Here is a 21,484-nt window from a genome sequence, read left to right as displayed (position 1 = left end):
GTTAGGAGGGACAGTCACTATTTTGGGCACAGGCCCAACTTTTCTCTGGTAATTTCGCTCTTTTCTAGGAGCTCCATTTTGTTGGTGTGTCAGATTGTATATCAGAGCTGCACAGCGATATAGCTCTCAGTGATTTGTCTTTAAACCAGAATAATACAATAATAGTTAGATTTTTACACAGCTGAAAAGAGACATGCCATTGCCTACATCAACTTCAGCCTTTCTCACATTGATCCATCTGAATCTCTCCTTGGATACAGAAGCTGTTGTTACCACACAAAAATTATATGAATTTTATGTTATTGTAAGTATTCATTTTGTTGTTGTTTAATTTAGGCATATAATTCTACATCTTTATTGTTCTGACTATAAATAAAATGTTTCCCTTTTCTTAGACTAAATCTGCTTTCCTCCAGTCTAAATGTGTGACCCTGTATACTATGTATATTCCTGATTTTCAATAGATTTCCAGACAATGGTTTGTATTGGTCCAAATATATTTGTATAATGTTATCATATCCCTCTCATGCACCGTTTTTTTTTTTATAAACTAAACAATCCTCCAATCTTCTGGTACAATTCCTAAAATAAAATAGTTGTAAAAAGTTCACTTTTTGCCACACTTAGCTCCTTAAGTACTCGTGGGTGAATACCGTCAGGCCCTGGAGCTTTGTTTACATTAACATTCTTTAGTTTCCGCAGCACCTAAATAAATGAGTTTAGAACTTAGTCTGTGTAAATACGACACATTGTTCTTGTATTGATTTACATTTTGGTGCATCATTAGTTAGTAGTAAGGCACAAATAACATCTTGATCAGACTCCCAAAATTTAAGTTTCTCTCTCTGCTCTTTTGAAATGGTGGGAGTTGTGTAAACTGTTTATGTTTAGAGTTACATTTAAAGTGACACTACAGGCACCCCGACCACTGCGCCTTAGCCCTGCAGTTGTAACTATTGCAATTTTTGAGGGGGGGGGGGCAAACTTTGCTTTCCTAGCACCATAGTTTCCCTTACCCCTATATATACACATAACTCATTTAATTATTGATAAATAATGACTGATTATTCTGCCTTTTCAGAAGTTCCCGCAATAAATATGATGATTATGGACTTTGAGAAAACGGTGAGGCACAATCTTTATCTGAAAAATGCTTTCTCCATAACTGAGGCCTCAAGTCATAAAAACTACAATACTTAGAACTCCATTTCCCTTGGTGCCCTCTCCGCGCATGCGCACACATCCTTGTTTATGTCCGCTCTGTGAGAGCTCACAGTAACCTGCTGGAAGCAGGCGGCTGCTGATTGGTCGGAATCTGCCGTGTCTCTTGCTATTGGCGGGCGCGGACCTCGTGCAGTCCCGATGACGGTCAGGTTAGGTTGTAGTGGATGCTGCAGGGAGGAGGAGTGCCCACGTGTGTCTGCAGCTGGAGGCCGACAGTGACTGGTCCTGGGTCTGAGCGCCCACCTCGGCTTTGGAGAACGGTAACCACAGCTGTCTGAGTACCGGGGCTGGGGGGGTAATATCAGTCACTAGGGGAGGGGGGGGTAATATCAGACACTATCAGGTCAGGGCTAATGTCAGACATGGGGGGGGGGGGGGTCAGGGCTAATGTCAGACATGGGGGGGGGGTCAGGGCTAATGTCAGACATGGGGGGGGGTCAGGGCTAATGTCAGACATGGGGGGGGGTCAGGGCTAATGTCAGACATGGGGGGGGGGGGGGTCAGGGCTAATGTCAGACATGGGGGGGGGGTCAGGGCTAATGTCAGACATGGGGGGGGGTCAGGGCTAATGTCAGACATATGGGGGGGGGGTCAGGGCTAATGTCAGACATGGGGGGGGTCAGGGCTAATGTCAGACATGGGGGGGGTCAGGGCTAATGTCAGACATGGGGGGGGGTCAGGGCTAATGTCAGACATGGGGGGGGTCAGGGCTAATGTCAGACATGGGGGGGGGTCAGGGCTAATGTCAGACATGGGGGGGGTCAGGGCTAATGTCAGACATGGGGGGGGGGTCAGGGCTAATGTCAGACATGGGGGGGGGGTCAGGGCTAATGTCAGACATATGGGGGGGGGGGGTCAGGGCTAATGTCAGACACGGGGGGGTCAGGGCTAATGTCAGACACGGGGGGTCAGGGCTAATGTCAGACACTGGGGGGGTCAGGGCTAATGTCAGACACTGGGGGGTCAGGGCTAATGTCAGACATGGGGGGAGCGGGGGTCAGGGCTAATGTCAGACATGGGGGGAGCGGGGGTCAGGGCTAATGTCAGACATGGGGGGAGCGGGGGTCAGGGCTAATGTCAGACATGGGGGGGAGCGGGGGTCAGGTCTAATGTCAGACATGGGGGGGAGCGGGGGTCAGGTCTAATGTCAGACATGGGGGGGAGCGGGGGTCAGGGCTAATGTCAGACATGGGAGGGAGCGGGGGTCAGGGCTAATGTCAGACATGGGAGGGAGCGGGGGTCAGGGCTAATGTCAGACATGGGGGGAGCGGGGGTCAGGGCTAATGTCAGACATGGGGGGGAGCGGGGGTCAGGGCTAATGTCAGACATGGGAGGGAGCGGGGGTCAGGGCTAATGTCAGACATGGGAGGGAGCGGGGGTCAGGGCTAATGTCAGACATGGGGGGAGCGGGGGTCAGGGCTAATGTCAGACATGGGGGGAGCGGGGGTCAGGGCTAATGTCAGACATGGGGGGGAGTGGTGGTCAGGGCTAATGTCAGACATGGGGGGAGCGGGGGTCAGGGCTAATGTCAGACATGGGGGGGAGCGGGGGTCAGGGCTAATGTCAGACATGGGGGGGAGCGGGGGTCAGGGCTAATGTCAGACATGGGGGGGAGCGGGGGTCAGGGCTAATGTCAGACATGGGGGGGAGCGGGGGTCAGGGCTAATGTCAGACATGGGGGGGAGCGGGGGTCAGGGCTAATGTCAGACATGGGGGGGAGCGGGGGTCAGGGCTAATGTCAGACATGGGGGGGAGCGGGGGTCAGGGCTAATGTCAGACATGGGGGGGAGCGGGGGTCAGGGCTAATGTCAGACATGGGGGGGAGCGGGGGTCAGGGCTAATGTCAGACATGGGGGGGAGCGGGGGTCAGGGCTAATGTCAGACATGGGGGGGAGCGGGGGTCAGGGCTAATGTCAGACATGGGGGGGAGCGGGGGTCAGGGCTAATGTCAGACATGGGGGGGAGCGGGGGTCAGGGCTAATGTCAGACATGGGGGGGAGCGGGGGTCAGGGCTAATGTCAGACATGGGGGGGAGCGGGGGTCAGGGCTAATGTCAGACATGGGGGGGAGCGGGGGTCAGGGCTAATGTCAGACATGGGGGGGAGCGGGGGTCAGGGCTAATGTCAGACATGGGGGGGAGCGGGGGTCAGGGCTAATGTCAGACATGGGGGGGAGCGGGGGTCAGGGCTAATGTCAGACATGGGGGGGAGCGGGGGTCAGGGCTAATGTCTGACATGGGGGGGAGCGGGGGTCAGGGCTAATGTCTGACATGGGGGGGAGCGGGGGTCAGGGCTAATGTCTGACATGGGGGGGGAGCGGGGGTCAGGGCTAATGTCAGACATGGGGGGGGAGCGGGGGTCAGGGCTAATGTCAGACATGGGGGGGAGCGGGGGTCAGGGCTAATGTCAGACATGGGGGGGAGCGGGGGTCAGGGCTAATGTCAGACATGGGGGGGGCGGGGGTCAGGGCTAATGTCAGACACTGGGGGAGGGGGTTTAATGTTAGATATGGAGGGTGGGGTGGTGTTATGTCGGGGTTCACAGGGCATGCTTACAGGAGTATGACAGGTCCCCAGAGGCACACAGTTAAATTGTGAATTACTATAGATTTAAAAGTGAATCTAAAATTTAATTAAAGGGACACCATTGGCACCAAAACAACTTTAGCTCATTGAAGCAGTTTTGGTGTATAGATCATGTCCCTGCAGTCTTGCTGCTCAATTCTCTGCCATTGAGGAGTTGTCACTTTGTTTGTGCAGACCAACCACACCTCCCTGCATGTGATTTATTCAGTCTACTTACACATTTCCTGTAAAGAGACGTCTAATGTTTATACTTCCTTTATTGCACAGCATGTTTAATTTAGAATGTATCCTCTACTTTGTTAATAGCCTGATAGCCTGTAGGAGCCTCCTGTGTGTGATTTAAAGGGACACTATAGTCATCAAAACAACTTTAGCTTAATTAACTAGTGTTTGTGTATAGATCATGACTCTGAGGTTTTACTGCTCAATTCACTGCCATTTAGGAGTTAAACCACTTTTTGTTTCTGTTTATGCAGCCCTAGCCACATCTCCCATGCCTGAGACTGACAGCCTGCATCAAGGCAAAATTGTTTCATTTTTCATTTAGATGTAACTTACTTTAAAAGTTTTATCTCCTGCTCTGTATACTGAACGTTAATTACATACAGGTCCCCTGTAGGGTCTAGCAAGCTATTCACGAAGCCAGAGATTTTTTTTTTTCTTTCTAAATTAAACTGACTTTAATAAAATTATAGTTTTGATTTGAGTAGTGAGACTGCAGGTGCATGATCTATCCACCAAAATTGCTTCATTAAGCAAAGTTGTTTTGGTGCTTAGTGTATCCCTTTTAAGACAAAATGGCCAAATTAACAATTTCCCTGACTTTAATTCCCCCCCCCCCAATTCAGCTAGTTTGCTTTAAAATGTAAAATGTATTTATTTTGTATTTACTTTAGTGAACAACACTATGTACTGGAGTTTCCATAAAGGGTTATTCACTAAAATGAGAATTTCAAATGTAAGACTAAAATAGCCAAGCTGAACCCAGAACCAACTTGGAGAATGTTTCCTAAATTGGCTATTTTGACCTGCATTTTGAAATTCACTTTGAATTTCCTATTATTCTCTCGTTATTGAATAACCTGTCAGAGAATCTTTCTGTCCTTGTGATTGACTAGTCACCTGAAATCGACAGACGTTACCTGACACTCACAATTCTTTGATTACTGTAATATTTGTCTCTATTTCTCATGGTTAGCATGTAGAGTAGGAATGATAAGGTTAAAACGTTATTCACTTTAAAGGAGCACTATAGGGTCAGGAACACAAACATGTATTCCTGACCCTATAGTGTTAAAACCACTACCTAGCCCCCTTGTCCCCCCTTTGCCTCTCTAAAGATAGTAAAATCTTACTTGTATTCAAGTCTGAAGCTGCTGCCTCTGCCTGTGAACTTCCTCTGACATCCTCAGAAGTGGTGGCCTGATCCAATAACAATGCTTCCCCATAGGATTGGCTGAGACTGACAAAGAGGCAGATCAGGGGCAGAGCCAGCACAATTCAAACACAGCCTTGGCCAATCAGCATCTCCTCATAGAGATGCATTCAAGCAATGAATCTCTATGAGGAAAGTTCAGTGTCTGCATGCAGTGGGAGGAGATACTGAATGAGGAAAGTTCAGTGTCTGCATGCAGTGGGAGGAGATACTGAATGTTTGGATGCATTTTAGGCAGCCATGACCCAGGAAGGATCTCTAACAGCTACCTGAGGAGTGGCCAGTGAAGTTATCACTAGGCTGTAATGTAAACACTGCATTTTCTCTGAAAAGACAGTGCTTACAGCAAAAAGCCTGAAGATAATGATTCTACTCACCAGAACAAATTCAATAAGCTGCAGTTGTTCTGGTGACTATAGTGTCCCTTTAAGGGGGGTGTTCCTGGAAAGTTAAAATTGTCTATCTTAAAATAGGTGTTATTGTGGGAAGCTAGCTGTTTTAATATAAGTGATATTCATGTAAAAGATCTTGTAATTTACATTAGCACAAGCAATGATCTTTATCAAAACCAGTGCTGGTGCCAGTATTTTGCTAACGTGAGACCAATAAAAGGCTTTATGTCCATAAATGTGACCTGGTATATATGACTCCAAAGACAGGGGCTGTTTAACACAACTGGATGTGAGTTCCCATACAGTCACAAAGAAGCTCTTGACATACATTTAGGAAACATAGAATGTGACGGCAGATAAGAACCATTCGGCCCATCTAGTCTGCCCAATTTTCTAAATACTTTCATTAGTCCCTGACCTTATCTTATAGTTAGGATAGCCTCATGCCTATCCCACGCATGCTTACACTCATTCATTGTGTTAACCTCTACCACTTCAGCTGGAAGGCTATTCCATGCATCAACTACCCTCTCAGTAAAGTAATACTTCCTGATATTATTTTTAAACCTTTGCCCCTCTAATTTAAGAATGTCCTCTTGTGGTATTTTTTTTTCTTTTTTTAAATATAGTCTCCTCCTTTACTGTGTTGATTCCCTTTATGTATTTAAAAGTTTCTATCATATCCCCCCTGTCTCGTCTTTCCTCCAAGCTATACATGTTAAGTTCCTTTAACCTTTCCTGGTACGTTTTATCCTGCAATCCATGAACCAGTTTAGTAGCCCTTCTCTGAACTCTCTCTAAAGTACCTTGCACTTATCCACATTAAATGTATGCTGCCACAACTCAGACCATTTTTCTAGTTTACCTAAATCGTTTACCATTTGGCTTATCCTTCCTGGAACATCAACCCTGTTACATATCTTGGTATCATCAGCAAAAAGTCATACCTTACCATCAAGTCCTTCTGCAATATCACTAATAAAAATATTAAAGAGAATGGGTCCAAGTACAGGTCCCCGAGGTACCCCACTGGTGACAAGCCCATTGTCATCCCTCTCCCCTATTTATTTTATCTTTTCCAGTCACAGTAGGTTAGTATCTCTGTAATAGATGTAAAAGTTCAAACTACTTGTCATTGAAGTAATTGATCGGTCACAAGTCTTTGATAAAATATTCGCCTTAGTGACATTGCTTCCTTCTGAGTTCCTAGTTATCTGTGACAGGCAGACCGTGTGGCCCTGAAGATAATTCTGTCTGAGCCTTAATCTCTTTTTTGCCTGTAATGCAAATTTATGGAATTAATATTCAATATTAAGTTGCAGCTCTAGGAAATGTACCTATATATGGAGATTTTATAGCTTACACTCCCACTGAGTCTAATGTTTCCTGTGTGTTATTTTACTTTTCATATGGTTATTCACTAGCCAAGGCATTGCACATAACCTGCAAGAGAATTGTTCATTTTAAGCCAAGTGTTTTCCAGTTGAGATGTTATGGATAATCGCACATTTTAGTCCAAAGTTCTCGGTTTGGTAAATAGCTCTATCAGTTCTTTGTGTTTCTGACTGACTCTTTTCGTTTGTACAGTTCATCCCGCCACTCTGTGTCCCAGTAGCCGTAATTCGATGGAAGGAGCTGGAGCTGGTGGAGGGTCTGGCTCAGCCAGTCCGGAGCCACAAGAGGCACCAGCTCCGGCTGTGGAGTTTCACGAGGATGAAGAAATTATAGAGGTGCTGGAACTCAATGATGCAGAACCCGATCCAGGTAACAGTGGAATCAGGGTTTGTTATCCTGTACTGTGTGGGAAAAACAGATGGGCAAAGCAATGAAGGAATCGCTGCTGAATGCAAAAGCCACGACTGTATACAAACTTTTCTTGACCTCTCTACTGCCTTTAACACTTTTGTCATGTCCTCCTTCCTAATAAATAAAATATATCTCTGCTGTCCTAGAACGCATCACCGGCTGCCTTTCTTCCATCTCTGATTGGATGTCCTCATGCTTTATGAAGCTCCATCTCTCTAAAACCGAGCTTAATTTTCCTCCTCATAATATTAATCTCTTTCACACTCTCTGCAAGTTGATGGTACCCGCATCAGCACATCCTTCCAAGCTAGCTGTTTGGGTGCTATCTTTGATTCTGTCCTCACGTCCTGCCGAATCCACCTTAAAGGAACACTATAGTCACCTAAACAACTTTAGCTTAATGAAGCAGTTTTAGTGTATATATTATCATGCCTCTCAGGCTTTACTGCTCAATTCACTGTCATTTAGGAGTTAAATCACTTTGTTTCTATTTATGCAGCCATTGACACACATCCCCTGGCTATGATTGACAGAGCCTGCATGAAAACAAAACTGGTTTCACTTTCAATCAGATGTAATATACCTTAAACAGTTTTATCTCTTCCTCTGTTAATTGAACTTTAATCACATACAGGAGGCTCTTGCAGGGTCTAGCAAGCTATTAACATAGCAACTAGCAGCGGATAAGAAAACCTAAATTAAACAGAACTTGCAATAAAGGAAGGATAAACTTTAGATGACTCTTTACAGGAAGTGTTTATGGAAGGCTGTGCAAGTCACATGCAGGGAGGTGTGACTAGGGTTCATAAAGAAAGGGATGTAACTCCTAAATGACATAGAATTGAGCAGTGAGGCTGCAGAGTAACTTGATCTACTTTACAAACCTGTCTCTTGCTCTCTCTTAAAGGGTCACACTCCACTCTTACCTCCAGTTCTGCTACTTTCCCACCTTGTTGTTTAGTTGCGTTTCCCTATTCTGCCCTTTCTATTGTCTTACTATACTCCGCCTCCTCTAGACTGTAAGCTTGTTCGAGCAGGATCCTCATCTACCTATTGTTCCTGTTACATTTTGAAATTGTCACATTTATTGAAAAATGTCCGCCTTTTATAATAATGCAAAGTGCTGCGGAATAAGTTGTCTCTATATAAATGCCAATAATAATCGTGACTTCCTCCTTTTCCAAGAAACCAACCTCCTGTTACAAATTCCTATTAATGATGAAACACTTTGTATGTAAATGTTTCTTCTGGGCAATACCCTTTAACACAAGCTCTATTTCAATAATCACGTGGAGGGGAAAAACAGGAAGTGAAATAATAATAATAATAATAATAATAAATCAGTGTGAGGCTGATTTGAACTGTGTATGTATGCTAAAGGGAACAAAGGAGATATTGATGTTCAAGGTACTTTCACTGGGTAATTCCAACCCAGGATCCATAACCTAAACAAGTCTTTCTTTACTCCACACTCTCTACTAACTTGACTGTACCTGCAGTTGGGAATTTTCTATTTTTTTTTTTCTCTTTAACTTGAACATGTTTACATTTTATTTGAATGTTGAAAAGTCATTTACCATTCATCTTGTCTCATATGTTGACAAATTCAATAGTGAATACAATCAAGAGCAAAGCGTATTTACTTTAACTTAAGATAAGGTAGTACCTGTTGAGTAAACAGAGACAGTATTATCTTTTTGGAGCACATTCTTTTCTTAAGTACGTGTAATTAAATTTTTTTTTATATATATATATATATATATATATATAATTTTTTTTTTTTTTTTTTAAACATTAATTTTTTTGCTTTATCTTTATCTCAGCCAAGCTAAATAGATAAAAACAGAATAAAACTTACCCGAGATGCAGTGTGGGGCAAAACTCCCATAAAAGCTCCCTCTCAAAACCTGTCTAACATCACAGCCTCCCCCTCTGTGGTCCAGTCAGATGCTTCTCATATAGTGAAAGACGACACTGAAGCTTCCCTTTGCCTGCACGCTGCCTGCAAGGAAGTAGCTCATCCCATTTGTCGCCAGCATACTGACGACAGATGTAATTTTTGCACAGGATTGATATTGTGCAGCCCGGTTACATTGTGCCAGCAATCTGAGAATCAGATGATAAATTTGAAGATTGCATCTATAATGTATAAATAACATTGAATGTGCTATAAAGTACCACCATGTCATGTGTTCTTGAGCAGTTTCATGTTAAAACTAAATGTGTTTTTCTGACATCACGTTACTGAGATTATCTGAGTGTTCCGCTCTACCATTACTGATCCACTTTTTTCTTCTTCTTGCAGATGATCTCGCAAGTGACATGGAGGATGTAGATTTTGCTGATGAGCCAGAGGCAGGAGAAATGGCTGATGAGGAATGGGAAACTGAGGATGAGGGTGTAGAGGAAGGTGCAGAGCCTCATGATGATAGTGAGCTGACTTTCTCCAAACATACAGGTACAATTTATTTATAAATACATGTGTGCATACACACAAAACAAAAAATAATTAATCCCTCAAAGACAATGGGCGTACTATGCCGTCCTTGGGGATCCGGTCCTAAACGATCGCAATGAGAGGGAATTACCTGGCATCCTAGAGAGTTCCCCTGCAACTGATTCGTCCCTCCTGGGCCATGTGATCGCGACGGAATAGCTGTCCACAGCAGTGGCATATAAAATATTGCAGGCAATACAAAATAAATTAATACATAAATAAGTAAAAAATTATAAATAAAAATTATATATACATGCGTTATTTTGTTCTAACTGTATTTTTATATTAAAATAAATAAATATATATATTGATATCAAAAAGCACTTATAAAAAATTATATATTTTATCTCCAGGATAGTGCTTCTGGTGCTGCTTCATTAAAACTTTTAAACCCCTGCTCTGATCTGGGTGATTTTTGGATATTTTGTTCACCCAGATGGGGGCTATCCAGGGATGTATGATTTATGGGGATATGTTTGTGTTTTGGGGTGTTTCTGGACTTTGGGTAAAAGTGGATATTTTCTGCCTGTGGATAATTGGGTTACTCCATTAGCTAGCTTCATTATATCACAGGCAGAGGGGAGGGATTGCTGACTGTATGTGGGAGTGTTGCTGTACTAATTATTGTTCCTATTGGTCTGTGTCACTTTTGTCCCAGTTTACCATCAGGTCCGGGGGGTGTGCCCCTGGCCTGAAAATTTGTATATAAGAAATGCCTTTGTGCTCATTAAACCAGTTCCACTTCAACCTCAATCTAGAGTCCTGTCTCTTATTGGGGGGAATCTGCTACAAGGGATTGCTATGCTCTTCATACTCCCTTGCTATAATCACTAAGCTCTTTTAAGAGCTTGTTCCTGCTTCGCTCTCTGGGGAAAGAGAGGTTCACCCACTGGAACCTGGAGCCTTGACGTAGGTCCATGGTGGCTAGGAGGCGGCGAGACCCCCGACCAAGCTGCGACTGTTGGTGGGGTCTGCAGTGCTTATGGTGTCAAGTGGAGTGCTCGGTGCGGTGCTGTTGGTCCTTGGTAAGCGCTAGGAGCATCTTTGACGGAGGTACCCAGTCGGGGTGCTAGGTGATCCGTTACATGGGGGTATTGCTGTACTCAGACTACATAGCTGAGCAACATATGGAGTATTATACAGTTGTAGCACACATAAGGTTTGCAAAATATACTGTGCAAACTCACTTTGTGTGTCAAAAAGGCAGAACAAATGCTTATTACCACTACACTTGGTACAACCTAGTGGAAAAATTATCCCACGCTAAGGTTCAAAATATGCATTTTGAAATACCCTGGGATGTCTTCTTTAAGAAATGGTATGCCTTTATGGTGTAGCTGGAATATGTAGCCTGCTCAAGTGCTCCAAAGTGGGACATGGACGCATCAAAACCCTCCCTGAAAATTCACACTTAAAAACTGAACTTGTCACGTCTCTTTTACAGCACTGTAACTTCACAAAATAGTGTCTAGGTCATACACTGGGCATATTGTTTTACTCAGAAGATGTAACTGAGCATAATTTGGGGGATTTTATGACGGTGATACATATCAAGTGTAAGAAATACCTTTTTCCCCCCCCCCCCCTCATCACAAATATTGACATGAATTGGTGAAAAAATTGTGACAAATAAAGGCACAATATACACCATATAAGATACCCTTGGGTGTCTGCTTTATCAAAAAGAAGCCCCTTTTGGGGTTATTTGAATACTCACACTGATATAAATACCACTGTCAAATCCATCTATGAAAATTCTAGCTATAGAAACTGTAATAGCCTTGTCTCCTATATGGCATTGTAGCTTCACAGAATAGTGCCAATGGCATACAATGGGGGGTATCGTTATACTCAGCAGGTGTAGCTGAACACAATATGGGGTATTCTGTGCAGGAATAGCACACTACAGCTTTACGAAATACACATTACAAAAACCTTGTTATATGAGTATATGCCAAAATAGAGAAAAAACACAATTGTACTCCAATATTTAGCAGAGATTGACAATGAAATGGTTACAGAAAAAAGTGTCAAAATAACCTTGGGTAAATAGCCTGTGATGCCTATTTTATATAAATATATACTTTTGCGTGGCAATTTTGTTTTCTGTGATGGCTACTAAACCTACAAGACAAACATACCAACTTCTAAAATAGTTTCACATTGAAATTTTATTTTAGTCCTTGCATTTTGTGACCTGTAACTTTCAAAATAAGATGAAACCCTATACATGTTATGTACTCTATAAATCAAAATACTTATATGAATTTATTTTGAATTACTTTTTCTAAGCTGGACATATTATGCAAACGCTATTATTGCCAAAAGTGTGTAAAATATATATATATATATATATATATATATATATATTTTTTTTTTTGTGTGTGATTTTTTTTTTTTTTTGTGATTTTTTTTTTTTTAAAATAATTTAATGAGAATCTATCTATGTATATGTCACATCAAATTAAAGCCCATTTTGCCTTTTAAAAAAATGATATATATTATGTGTTGAAGCAATAAATGACATATACAAATTGTGTTTGGACACAAACAGCAAAAAATGCAAAAATTGCTTATGTCCTTCAGGGTTTTGAAGCTGTGTCCTTAAGGGATTAAGGGCTTTATTATGGGTATATACAGGTTAGGTGTCCTCTCAGACTTTCATTGCAGTGGGTTCAGAAGTGTGTTGCAATATAAAGATATGAGGGAGGGGAGAGATTTAAAATACCGTAAATAAATAAAATACTCTTAGAGTATTGAATCATTGAAATCCCTGCAATGAAACCCCTAATACAGCCCATTAAAGACATTTATTGTTTACATATGTCTAAACAATATTTAGTGCATTACTTGGAAGCATGGTTCTACAAAGTCTGTATGTTTATACCGATACAATAATCTGGCTATGGCATATAGTGAGCACACAGGTGTAAAGTATTGTACATTGAATGAGCAGGAAGTAACTGTTTATGATGTGGTTGTTATTGTGGTCTGGTAGTCTCCTACATCCTTATGTAGTTCTAAGCTGTGTAATTGTTTTGACTGTGTTATTCCCTCAGCCTCTGTGTTCTGTGTGAGCCTTGATCCTAAGGAGAGTATCCTCGCTGTGACTGGGGGAGAGGATGATAAGGCTTATGTTTGGAGGATCTGTGATGGGGAAACACTGTTTGAGTGTACAGGTAAGTGTACTCATTACATGCTATAACATACTAACCTGTTATCACTTGCTAGAGTTAAATACTAAACTGAAAATTGCCTGAATTCAAAGGAATTGAAGATTTAAGGCCAATATAAGGTCAAATTTGAAAAATGATCAGTCTGCTGTGATTAAATTTATGGCCTTACATTTGAAATTAACTTTGAATTCCTGTCTATTCTCACTTTAGTGAATAACTGTATAACTTTTTTTTGTGTAAATATCTCCTTGTCAAGGGTTCTGTTAATGGATTATCAAATATTAATATCTGTGAACCAGGGGCCTTCTGCCTGTAGCTATTGGAATGATGCAACTGCTCTGGCAATATCATATACGGTTTCCTTTATTTCACATTATTATCTGCCTCACCTCCCCAGGTCACAAGGATTCTGTTACCTGTGCCTGTTTTAGCCACGATTCCAGCATGGTGGCCACTGGTGACATGGGTGGCCTCCTCAAGGCGTGGAAAGTGCAAGGTGGGGAGGAGATATGGTCGTTTGAAGTTGGTGACTTAGAGGTAAGAAAGTAAAATGAATGTTAATTATTGTGCAAATGCCTGCTTCTCCAGTGACCTGAAATGACATTGGGTGCACAAAAATCCTAATTCGGATAATTCAAGGTATCTATTAAAAACACTGCCAGTAACATGGATTCCAAATGTTGAGTGATGACACAATGGTCCCCTTCTGTTATTCACTTCCAGACTAATGGGGAGAGTCATGGGAGTTACAATCCACAGTATTTTCAATACCTGTAAAGTTTTAGGGTGTACACCGCTGTAGCCCAAAATGTTATCTTACGAGTGGTAATATTCTGTAAATGTACACTTGCTATGAAAAGGTTAACTTGGCTTTGCTTATAAGTTAATGACATTGGAATGTCTCATAGGAATCTGTAAAACCTCAGTTGCATTCAGTGAATGTTAAATCTCTCCTATTTCACATTTTATCTTGTGTATTTTTGGTGGCACCATTTCCATTCTAGTGCCTATTTTCACTATTATTCTCCATATTTAACTTTTTTAATCTGACTGTCTGTGCTGTTGATGGGTGACCTGTGGCACTCTGATGCTCAACGTATGTAGTCCATGATGGCTGAATTGTCAGAGGTTGCTCTATATTGTCTTCGTTGGCCTGCCCGTGCGTGGGGGCTGTCTGAGTATGCGGGAAATGTAGTCCACAAAAGATAGCTTGCCTTCGATTGCTTTCCCTGCGGTGTTTACAGAGTGTCTTCTTTCATACAGTTTCTGGTTTTGTGATAGTTTTTGTGTCCATCTCACTGTATTTTATATGTTTGTTACCTTTTCATTGTGAGTCTTTCTTTCCTGTTATTAATGTTTTACTCTTTTCCTTCACTGGCAGTGGCTGGAGTGGCACCCGGGTGCCCCTGTATTGTTGGCAGGCACTGCTGATGGAAACACCTGGATGTGGAAAATACCAAGTGGAGAATGCAAGACCTTCCAGGGCTCCAACTGCCCAGTCACCTGTGGACAGTTCCTGCCCGATGGTTAGTGTGTGTCTAATATATATATTACAATTAAAGTGATATATATAATTTAATTTTTTATTTTTTAATTAGGTAGTATGAACATTCCTCTGGTTGTAGTGTTGTTGGAGTTTGTGAAAATAACCATAAGGTCTGAGTGTCCTGCTCACTGTTTTTCTCTGTATGTTAAAGTGTTAAATGGATAAAATGCCTTTAGATCTCAGTTTGTGAATTAATCTTCCAGCGATTTAATGCTTCCTAAGTCCATAAATCTTCGCCAGCAAACTGGTAAGCGTGCTAGTAAAGACAAAAAGGGAATTGGGGGCACACCCAGAACATGCATTTTGCAGGAATGGTGCTGCCGTAGTCTCATAAATGTATCCATAAATACAGATTACGTTACAGCGCACACATAAAAATACATTTTTAGCTTTTACAAGGCTACTTAAAATCTCCTATCTCGGCACACCCCAATATCGGTGGGCCCTACATGAATTCCAATGTGGGAGACAAATTAAATACTCCTAGGCCTAAATAAGCCAAAGTGTATTTTAAAAATATGTTGTAAGAGCATTGTGCAACATTGTTATATAATTAAAAAAAAGAAAATGCAGTGTCAAAAAAAAACAATTAAAGTGATAGTGCTTTGATGTATATACTGAAAATGCATATCATGTATCTGCTCTGTGAAAATTATAATTAACGTGACATTACTATCAATAACCTCCTCAAATTCGTACTTTTCTGTGGTCACCTCTGAAACTGAAGGCTGGACCTGGTAAATTTAAAAATGTATTTTTATGTGTACGGTGCCCCTTAATCTGTACTTTGCAGTGATAGACAGATTATTTTAAAAAACCCATGTGGGACGGTGTTGTAATTTCTTTGAAAGCACTGTTATTGGTTGGAGTAACCCTTTATGCAAGGTTGGGGCTTCTTTGTCGTACATGTGACCCAGGTTTTTGCCCAATGTGGCAATGGGCAGGACTTCCTCAACTTCATCCTGCTGTTTCCCATCAGCAGTCAGTTGCAATGTCAACTGAAGTTAACATGCATCTCTACTGACCTTGTCCTTGCCTAGACCCCCAGTTTGCTCGTGTGATAGTACATTATTAATGTAGCTCTTATCAGAGCCGCTAGAAGCTTGACCGGCAGGGGCAAAGGTAAGGATCTGCCTATCTACTCCCCCAATAAATTCCAAGCCCCCACAAGTGACAGTGCATCTAATAAATCAACATTTGTATTTTTGTGTTAAAGGTAGACTAAAATCATTTCCATTTAGCTCAGTGTTATTAGTACAACATCTGGTGTAGAAGACCATAAATAACATGAATAACCCTAATAAGTAATGTGATGGTGTTTCTTTCTCGGTGTATAGGAAAGAAAGCCGTCGTTGGTTATGAAGATGGCAGTGTGCGAATTTGGGATCTGAAACAGGGAAGCACTGTCCATGTTGTTAAAGGTGAAGCTCTCTACACAAATCTTTCTATATAGCTGCGTCCTCTTGGCACAATAAGATGCTTTCATGGTTATTCACTAAGGGGGGGGGGGGGGGGAACTGTAAGCATAGCAGTTTTTGCTGTTTACTATTCTATATTATTAGTATTTTTTTCGGAGAACATCACAGTAAATTCCCGATTAAAACCGAACTGTGCACATTTGTACTCTTGGCTGTTGACCAACAGGAAAAAAAAATAAAAAAATTGTGTGTGTGTGTATATAATTTCAGGCAAACCATTTGCACATGCCAGTGGTTGCCTGGGAGCATATTGGCAAGCAGGGGCCACTTTCGTTCAAGGTTCCAAGGTGGCTATTGGCGGTTAAGTGCCACTTTCCTGGGGTGCTTAGACACCTATTTGTAAACAGGGTTTACTGGAATAACAGTGTGTTTAATGGTGAGCAGTTGTCATTTTCCTATAGAGCCTGTGCATCTATTGGCATGCAAGGGCCACTTTCTGAGGTTGCCTGAGCGGCTATTGGCAAGAAGGGGAGACTTTCCAAGGTTACCTTGGTGCCTTTTTGTAAGGCTTTTAAGTTTGAGAAAAAAACTAACATATTTTTCAAGGTAAAAAAAATACTTTTATATAAAACTTTTTTGCCTACCACATATATTTATAATACATATATAATCTCTTTCTCTGTCCTTAAAGGGACACTATAGTCACCTGAACAACTTTAGCTTAATGAAGCAGTTTTGGTGTATATAACATGCCCCTGCAGCCTCACTGCTCAATCCTTTGCCATTTAGGAGTTAAATCCCCTTGTTTATGAACCCTAGTCACACCTCCCTGCATGTGACTTGCACAGCCTTCCATAAACACTTCCTGTAAAGAGAGTCCTATTTAGGCTTTCTTTATTGCAAGTTCTGTTTCATTAAGATTGTCTTATCCCCTGCTATGTTAATAGCTTGCTAGACCCTGCAAGAGCCTCATGTATGTGATTAAAGTTCAATTTAGAGATTGAGATACAATTATTTAAGGTAAATTACATCTGTTTGAAAGTGAAACCAGTTTTTTTTTCATGCAGGCTCTGTCAATCATAGCCAGGGGAGGTGTGGCTAGGGCTGCATAAACAGAAACAAAGTGATTTAACTCCTAAATGACAGTGAATTGAGCAGTGAAATTGCAGGGGAATGATCTATACACTAAAACTGCTTTATTTAGCTAAAGTAATTTAGGTGACTATAGTGGACCTTTAATTCAAAGCCTCCAAATCTCTTGGTCTGATCGTTTTTATTTCATTTCAGGTAGTGATGGCCATAACGGTCCTTTGACATGTGTTTCATCGAATGCAGACGGAAGTCTGGTCTTAACAGGCTCGGTTGATTGTGACACGAAAATGGTGAACACAGCAACTGGAAAAGTGAGTATTATAATTCAAGGAGTCTCATTTGAATTAGAAATTGTAATTGCAAAAATCCTGTATGCTGGGACAGACCTGTTTTCACTCTGCACATTGAATCCATACATTGTGCTAAGATTTTCAGATATTCTAGAAAGTATTTGACCTGATAAACGACATTTATATTTTTTACACCTCACAGATATTTGTTAAATAAGATAAGTAAACATGAAATTCTAAATCCTCGGAAGTTCTGGTTGCTCTTTACGTGGTGTAATTAAATGCTGTGTGGACCAGGAACCAGCAGAGGGAGCCATTGATCTCTAAGTGCACTGATTCTAAAAAATACAATTCTTATATTTATCATTAATAACCTACATAGGTCAGATGCACGGAGACTGTAACAAATGCTGTTTATATCAATTTATTAGTTTCTGCTCCACCCTCCAGTATCTCAAAGGCGGCTATTAATGTCAGGTTACCTGGCATTGGGCTCATTGATAAAACTAGGTTCTTTGTGTCTCTCATTCTGACTCCCTTCAGGTTGTTGGTGTATTCAGGACAGAAAGTAATGTATCAAAAGCATCCAAGCGCGAGGAAGGTGAAGCAGAGACTAACTCAGTGGAATCAGTGGGATTCTGTAACGTGTAAGTAGGTCACATTGCACGTGAAATCTTGCAGTAAACTAATCCGTGTGCATCACTTTGGATGAACCATTACATTTGGAATGTAAAGACTTATCGAAAAACAATAGTTTTGCTTTTTTGTTCAATTTTTTTTTTTTTTTAAAAGCATAAATGCATTAACACCGGCCTGTTTTTTCCATGAATTTGCACCCAACCAGTGTTACTACTGCTTAGATGTCACGAGGCTTATCCCTTTTAATGTTTGTGTTTATTTGCAAAACACTTAATCCGGTTTTGTCATGATGGCCGATACCTCTCCATGATGGCATTAATGAATGCAGAGCTGATGCAAACACTTTGCTTTAATCCGTGCTCCCTTTATGCAGGCTTCCACTGGCGGCTGTTGGTTATTTGGATGGTACATTGGCTATTTATGATATCTCCACTCAAACTCTTCGACATCGGTGTCAGCACGAAGTGAGTGAACTCCTACAGACTGAGTAGGCACAATCTTCAGTCCTAGAACCCAGAATTTGTTTAAATCTGCATATGCAAAAAGACAAAAGATTAAAAAAAAAAAAAAAATTAAGATATGCCTTAAACTTGTGATTTAGATTGTTCCCCACTGCCCGAAAATTTTAAAACTGGACTCATCGCTCCCACTGGTTCAAACCCTGCGTTATATGTATTGAGTATGTCTCTAATGTTCTCCCTTGTTTTCTTTGTAGTCTGGAATTGTGCGACTCCTATGGGAAGACAACTCACCCGTGGTCTATACATGCAGCTTGGATGGAGCTGTCAGACTTTGGGATTCGAGGTCAGGAAAAATGATTAGTGAATATTGTGGCCACACAGCTGAGATTCTTGACTTTGCACTTAACAAGTAAGTATTCATCTTCATGATAATTTCTAACTAAATAACAATAAGTTTAGCTGTAGTTTAACACTTCCAACGTGACTGTTTTAAAGTTACTTTTAAAACTATAAAGAATTTGTCAGCTCTTTCAGCAACCAATTCAGAATCCACGGTATATCGAATATTTTTGAGTATTAATAATAAAATAACCAATTAGTCATATTTATTTTTGGCCAACTCCATGTGTACGCAGTTTTGTCTAGAAATGCTTTGAACGACTATCTGCCCTTCTATGTCCAGTAAAAAACAAATGCACACAAATTGTTTCAGTAAGTCAGCACTTCTGGAACTCGCTTTTATACGAAATAGTTTCTTTGGTTTAGGAGAAATCATTACTACTTTATACAAAGCAAATCTTTTTTTTTTTTTTTTTTTTCTTCCTATGCAGAGAGGCTACTACTGTAGTGACGGCATCTGGAGACCACAAGGCAAAGGTTTTCTGCGTGCAACAGCCAGACCGTTAAGACGCATGTGCCCCCGCGTTCGTGTTTCAAGAGAGAACACAAGCTCTATGGGACTGTTGATGTAATCTTTACTACATAAATATATTTGGATGCGTGTGTATTTTTCATACAGGCAAATATGTCCCGAGGTGTATATACATGTACATAGGTGCACATACCTCTCTCATGTTGGGCGGCCTGGGCACGTGAAGGAGGGGACAAAATTATTGTCAAAAATTGAATGAATTTGCACAAAATCACTTCTTCAAATGAGATTTTTTTCTTTTTCTTTTATTTGTAAGGCGTAAAGGGCTGTTAAGAATTGTCCTTTTGTGCAATAAAGCACACAGGCTTCCATATTGCCTAAAACAAAGATAGATTTGAGGACAACCTGTGATATTTTTAGAGAGAAAAAACATTTGTAATAAATTTTGTCGGCATGTTGGATATGCATCTAGGTTTCATTTCTTTTTGAAAAATCTTGTTGAATTTAGAGGAAATGCAACTTGAATATATCTTACAAAACTAGCCATTAATGAATTAGGAAGGGTTTGTTTGAATTGATTGTGAGAAGTCTTTCTAGCCCGTTCATCACTTGTGGTGCATACTGTGCAGTCAGGAGACCCAGAAGGCATGATATCTTGTGACCGTTTGTAACACTGCTGTATTGTAATATGCCCCGGGATAATATCATGTTTAATATGCATTCTTTTAAATTAATACTTACATTTCTTAATACATACATGTTGCAAAACTGTATTCTTGATGGCATGCTTAATGAGCTAGAGGTTTCAACTTACCTAAGATATTTTCTTGGAAGACTTTGCAAGAATTATTCTGGGGTCTAATAACCAGATAAAAAGTTAGCAAAAATGTAAAATTGATTTTTTAGCTAGTGTTTGGGGGGGGGGGGGGGGAGGGGGAGAGAATGTGGAATTAGCCTGAAATTATGTTTCAAGAACCCCATTCACATGAATTCTTCTGTGCGTTTACAATTGCTCAACTGCTATTCTTTATTTTCCAAGGAAACGAGCAATTACCATAGCCTGATATGGATTCTGACCATTCCATCAATATGCAGATCTGCATCTTCACCACTCCTTTCACATTAGTGTAGCCACTTCTCTTTTCCTATCACCTCAGACCCACACTACCTGAATAAGCTTTTTCTGTCCCCTCTCTGGATGGGACTTTGACATGTTTAACAGTTTGATTTAACCCTGAGACATGGAGATGTAGGACATACTATATTGGATGTAAGGAGGGGATGCCTAGTAAGATTCTCACTGCAGCGTTAATCCAACTAATAAGTGCTAAACAATTTTTTTTAAGGCACCACTATCATGTAGTGTTAAGAACTTTCTTTGTGCTTTTTAACAGGGCATTTCCCAGTGTGCATCTGAACGTGTCTTACTTGTTTATTATATATCTTTTTAAATTGACTTACAACTGGTGCAGGACTCCTGATACAGGCTTATTACACAAACTCCTTTTAGCATAAAAAGTTTGAGGGTTGGCAGCCTAAAGTCCATTATTACAAACATATGAAGTGTTCAAATGTATTCATTTATTTTTCATTTCTTCCTGAAATGTTCTCTTTGCTGCAGCGTCACTGAGTTGCCCAGCACACGGAGACCTTGTGACTGTCGAATACTGTGTTTTGTTGCATTGTATAAAACTGCGGCTAAAGAATGAACCTTGGAACCAATCGTAACATTGGACAATGGCTCTGATTGATATTCAGTTGTGGTTAACTTAAACTTACTCTGGTTTCGCTACAGTCCTTTGGCTGTAGCTATTAGAAATTAAAGGGGTTATTCACGTAAAACGTGAACTGTGAGTGGGTTCCGTCCCTGCAAGCTGGACTTATCTTTGGATATTTAATGTTTTGTATAAACACCTTCACTTTTGGCCACACACTCGCTAATGTACTGCCTCCTGTGTGCTGGTGAGAAATGACTGCAATTCCAACTGTGTTCTATGAAATATTTATATTTTGTAATTTCTGTAACTATTGTGCAGCTCTTCACCAAATTCTG

The 21,484-nt window shown here is 41.0% G+C and overlaps 1 protein-coding gene across 1 annotated transcript; it reads left to right on the top strand.

Annotated features, from left to right (window-relative positions):
* Positions 1–1,372: 1,372 nt before the first annotated feature.
* On the top strand, positions 1,373–20,204 carry AAMP (angio associated migratory cell protein). Its single transcript, XM_063429258.1, has 12 exons — positions 1,373–1,484; positions 7,223–7,399; positions 9,747–9,899; positions 12,998–13,117; positions 13,512–13,651; positions 14,496–14,640; positions 15,998–16,081; positions 17,366–17,481; positions 18,004–18,107; positions 18,473–18,563; positions 18,815–18,969; positions 19,391–20,204. Exons 2-12 carry the CDS (start codon positions 7,261–7,263, stop codon positions 19,464–19,466), a joined length of 1,323 nt encoding a protein of 440 aa, XP_063285328.1. The 5' UTR covers positions 1,373–1,484; positions 7,223–7,260; the 3' UTR covers positions 19,467–20,204.
* Positions 20,205–21,484: the final 1,280 nt, after the last annotated feature.

This window comes from Pelobates fuscus, chromosome 8 (assembly GCF_036172605.1).
Source record: "Pelobates fuscus isolate aPelFus1 chromosome 8, aPelFus1.pri, whole genome shotgun sequence".
In the NCBI taxonomy this organism is placed as follows: domain Eukaryota; kingdom Metazoa; phylum Chordata; class Amphibia; order Anura; family Pelobatidae; genus Pelobates; species Pelobates fuscus.
This window is presented reverse-complemented; position numbering and strand designations above follow the sequence as displayed.